Genomic DNA, 5,070 nt, shown 5'->3' with positions numbered 1-5,070 from the left:
ACTTCATATTCTTAGAATTCTTAAAGGGTTTGCTGATTTTGAAAAATTTGTAACAACAAGGGCATAGGATCAAGTTGCTTGCATGTACCCACTTAATTTGATTTAATATTATTTTTCATACTGAGGACAATACTAATAATTACACTTACTAGGTGGCTGTGAAGGATTAAACCACGTATGTGTCCGGATAATGATATGGATGTGTATTGTGTGCGTGTGTGTTTCAAGCTTGCTGTTGGGCATATAATTGACAGTCAATAACTGTTACACATGTCTTCCCACTTACCCCACCCTGGTCACCAAACTGAATAATGTCACACCTAAGCTGGCTTGCACACGTTCCTTAATTAAGAAATCGGGAGGCCAACAGAAAGTTTTGTGTTTGGAAACTGTGGAGTGCTCTGTTCCAAAACAAAACTCGTATTCGCTTCAGGAGTGCAGATCTGGGAGGACTGCGTTTTTGAGGGGAGCCTCAGACTGATGACAAGGGCGGTGGTCAGAGGACTACACTTAAAGAGACACAGACAACTGCATCGTACGAGAGCGGCGACGGCATCATCTCCTCAAACTCTGGTAGTTAAATAGAAAAATACACCGAAGTACCAAACTCACTTGTAAGGATGTTATTTGGTATATCTAGATGAATACCTTTCGGTTGCCTTTATAAGTAAAAAATAAGCAACACACTATTTTTATTATCCTAACTTTCCTACAGATAAACTATTACAATTAAATTCGGTTTCGTTTTTTGACAGCCTCCACCTCCCACTTGAGTTCCTGTATTTTATACTTGGTTGTTCTTTCAGAACTTGTCATGGACAGTTTCAATGTGTCTACTGACATATATTGCTTCAAGAGTTCCACAATTAATCCTGAAATTATGCCGTTTCCATTTCCAGAAGGTCTGACATATTTTTCTTTGCCATTTCATAGAAATAGAGCTGTCTCAATTTGCAGAGGATTACTAAAAAAAAAGAGCTAGCGTATTATATGGACAATCATAAAAACTGAGACGAGAAAATAACCTACATTCTCTAAAACCCATTTGCGTCACCAGATCATTAGGTACGAGCACTTCTAAGGCATGTGGGGAATTAGCTGCAAGCTTGAAATGCCACTTTCTATAATCATCTTTATTTCTTTCAACTGAGCTGGAAACTTCCATCTCACTTAACGGATTTTAGAGCAAAAAGGATCAGAAACATTCCTTCTGGCCCATATCCTTTTGTGTCTTTTTTTCCTCTCTTGATGTTCTCTTATTACTCCAGAATTCTTATTCCTCCCCTCACCAAAAAAAAAGAATAGGTTGAATTTTTATCCCTTTGTAATGTTTCATTGGACCCCGTAAAAATCACTTAACTGAAGTGAATTTTCACTTATTTCTAAATTTCTCAGTTCCTGAAGAACACTACATTCTTTAAATTCTTTTAGTTAGAAATTTATATTCCAGGTTTGCCTAGAGTTGGAATTTCGGATGGCTTAAAGGCATTTTGAATTTTAAGAGTGGCCTGTGAGGTATGTTCAGCCTTTCGAAAGAGAGATGCTTTTCAGAGAAATGCCCTAAAATTTTCACATTCCTATAGACTTAGGCAATTTCAGAGAAGCTTTCTAATAAATTTTAAATTAATAAGGGTTCCAAACACTTTCATCTTAATGGTCTCACCCAGACGCTAGCCATTTAAATTTCCATGGGAACTTGGTGTTTACAGAAATTTGTGAATCCTGATGACTTGTTTATCTATTTGAAGTTGATTTTTCTAAGCTACGCTTTATTAATACATTGGAAGGACTACTTAAGTTTTTTTGAAGATTTAGACCAAAATACTGTTAGATCACTTCGGTCTTCACTTAGGTGGTAACTCTAAGGAAGAGTTTCTCAACCTCGGCATTTTGGGCAGGATCATGCTTTCCTGGGGGGTTGTCCAGTGCAGATTAGGGTGCTTCGCAGCATCCCTGGCCTTCACCCACCAGAGGCAATAAGCACTCCTGGCTCACCCTCCCACTCCCCACTACTTCTGACAATCAAAAAATGTCTCCAAACAAGCCAGATACCCCTGGGAAGGGGGAAGGGGTTGGATGGAGGCAAAATACCACTGCTACTCCCGTTGAGAACTGCTGCTCTAAGACATGCTATTTTGTACATCATCAAAACCTAAGATTCTACAAAATGCCTCAATTAAAATTTTTACAAAGGAAGCCTATAATGGAAAACGGAAAAAAAGTGGAAACGAAATGTTCTGGAAGGGGACAAATATTTTAAAATATAATCAAATTGAGATTATAATTATAAACCACTCAGTTTCTGTGCAACAAGGTCTGATTTCAGCTGAACCTCAGCTAATTTCAAAGTCATTTCTCTATAAAGGGCACCACTCACTTTTAGGTTCGTCCCCAACGTTTGCTTTTCTCTCTGAAGTTCTTCTCTGTAGGGATGGATGTTTTCTTTTCTGTCTGATAAAGCAGCCACAATGCCACTACTCTTTTCTTTGCTTGCTTCACACCTCTGCACCAAGTTGTTTTCAACTTTAACTAAGGCAGAAGAAAGAGAACCAAGGATAACCAATTCCTTCTCCAAAGTTAATGCCAAATGATCAATTAGGAAATCCTCACTTCCTAATTTTAGATGTTTGAAGAAACAGTTTGTAGGGAGAACTCTAATGAGATTATGAAGGCACTGGAACAAAACTGTTTGATTCCTGAGGGGGGAAAAAAACAAAACACAAACACAATATTACAAAACTCAGGATAGCACCAAGAGGTTGTGTACAACATACTGTAGTAATCAATTAACATTCATTTATAAACACTCTAGTAATGAATAGAACCGATAATGCATGCATGTGATCATTGATGTAATTCAGACTCCAGCAATCAAAAATACACCAAGTCAGTTAATAGTAATGAGGTTGTTTCCTGATTAATTTTTCTCTTAAGTAATAAGATCAATATGGTATTTTTAAAATTTCATTGTGGGGGAGCAGTAAGAAAAAAAATCTTAAAATAATCACTAGGCCCTAATCACCCAAAAAACAGAAACCCAAAAACAAATGTAAAAGTAAAAGAGCTCTAGTTTTTAAATTAGGCCACCTGTCCATTTATGCTATACCAGACGATAGCCGAGACGTGTCCCACGATGGTGTAGACCTCTACTGTGGGACCGCTGCTGGACCACATGTTCAGCACACACATCTACACCAACTTTGCTGGACCGATTCCAATTTGATGTGCATTACCTGGAATAGACTATTAAAATCCCTTCAAATGGTGTTCTTTGTTTCCAGCTGAAGAGTGTCCCATACAAACTTTCTGGCCCTTTACAAAAGCAAATTTCTGGAAATCCTTTGATGAATTCGCATTTCATGTGTTCCAGGAGCCATGCCTTCATTGAAGTCAGGGCATAGCTCGGCGATGTGATTTGAAAACAAGTTTTGTGCAATGTTGTGAGAAGTGCAAGGAGATCTTCCATGTGTTCTACAAGAAAAACATGTCACAAGCTCTGTCATTAAACTCTATTACCAAGTAAAGGGAGTTCTTAAAAATTTGATTCAATTAACTATATGATAAAAAAAAAGTACCAACAAATATTACCTATAGGTTTCCTTGGAAATGTCACTAGGTATTTCTCATTTGAAAAATCTTCAAGACTTATAAAAAATCTGCCACATGGAATACAACGATGCTCAGAACAGTTACCATTTTCTTTCTCCCTAATTTGTAGTAGCACGATGCAACAAAAATGAACGAATGCTAAGAGAGGCGACAGAGGTGTTACAGCAGTAATGATCTGTACACATTCTTTTTCAGCTGGTTGTTCACAAACCAAGCTCTCCTTTTCCTCTTCTTTACCATCGACGGTCAACTTGATCCTTTTTGCCTCTGATCCTATTTCATATGGCACTGAGCATGGTTCTGGAAAAGAGTCCCTACTCAACATGATCACCCTATTTTGACACTTAATAAGCGGAGAGCAGGAGCTTTGGGGCTGATCCATTAACAATGATAAAGTCACCCGGTTCAGGGCCCTGTAAAACATTCAGTGTGTGGTTTAGTCTAAGAGTTCATTCTTTAAAATCAAATAGATGATTAAATGCCAGACAAACAACAACGAAATTTTGTTTTTTCCTTTCCTAGTAAACATCATTTCAAATGTAAAATGTATCAGAAAATTAAGCGTAAAAGTCAAAGACATTTGTAAAGATCCTATAAAAACATTTCCCAAAAAATAGGAATGAAAAACAATGTAAATATTCTGGACTTTGGGAACGTAATGTTTAACAAAGAAATGATAAATTAATGTCTGCTTTTTATTTTTGAAGTATATCCCACCCCCCTTTCTTTTAAAACAAGAAGAGAAACTACTCATTTTTTTAAGAGTTTATTTTGGTAATAATTTAGAATGCAAATACCTCTAAAGGAAAAATTGCATTTTACACTCTCCTAAATGACTTGAATAAAATCTGTTTTTTAATACAGAATATTATTTATCTCTCAGCAGTGATCTTTTGGATAGAATATTATTAAAATTAATTTCACGTGCTTCTATTTACACTTTTTAATATGGCTACTACACATTTAAAATTACATATGTGGCTTACACCACACTTCTGTCGGACAGAGCTGTTCTAGAACATCAAGATAAAGGCCTCATGTTAGAATTTACTTACAGCTTCGAAGAAGATGTGGTTTTCACTCCAACAACCAAGCTATCATCTATTACACGATACCATATCTTCTCTACTAGCTGTTCTGAACCTTGAGAATTGTCTGATGATTTTTCATCAAAAGTATGGACAGGATTTTCTTCTTTACCACAAAGAGTAACAAGACATTCCTTATAGAAAAACATGTTTAAATAACTGATTACAAAAAAAAAAAATATATCAAATGTAACAAAACTAAAAAAATAATGTAAATCAGCTTTTGACCAGACCTTAAGACTTACACATATTAAAATAATCATCTGTAATACCTTATATTATAGATTATACATAATTCACTAAAATAATGCTTATAAAACACATAATTAACTATATTTATTCAGAACAAAAAGCGTGGCCTGATAGAAAACCA

General features: G+C 36.0%; 1 protein-coding gene across 2 annotated transcripts in view; it reads right to left on the bottom strand.

Annotated features, from left to right (window-relative positions):
* Positions 1 to 610: 610 nt before the first annotated feature.
* FANCB (Fanconi anemia complementation group B) overlaps positions 611 to 5,070 on the bottom strand; it is a 24,024-nt gene continuing 19,564 nt past the window's right edge. For both annotated transcript variants that reach the window (XM_006911657.3, XM_015589124.2), the window contains 4 exons: positions 4,665 to 4,831; positions 3,589 to 4,022; positions 3,234 to 3,471; positions 611 to 2,696 (listed from right to left, as the gene is read on the bottom strand). In XM_006911657.3, coding sequence (XP_006911719.1) covers positions 2,285 to 2,696; positions 3,234 to 3,471; positions 3,589 to 4,022; positions 4,665 to 4,831 — 1,251 coding nt within the window. In that variant the 3' untranslated portion in view covers positions 611 to 2,284. The remainder of the gene's footprint in view (positions 2,697 to 3,233; positions 3,472 to 3,588; positions 4,023 to 4,664; positions 4,832 to 5,070) is intronic.

This window comes from Pteropus alecto, unplaced genomic scaffold (genome assembly GCF_000325575.1).
Source record: "Pteropus alecto unplaced genomic scaffold, ASM32557v1 scaffold23, whole genome shotgun sequence".
In the NCBI taxonomy this organism is placed as follows: Eukaryota; Metazoa; Chordata; class Mammalia; order Chiroptera; family Pteropodidae; genus Pteropus; species Pteropus alecto.
This window is presented reverse-complemented; position numbering and strand designations above follow the sequence as displayed.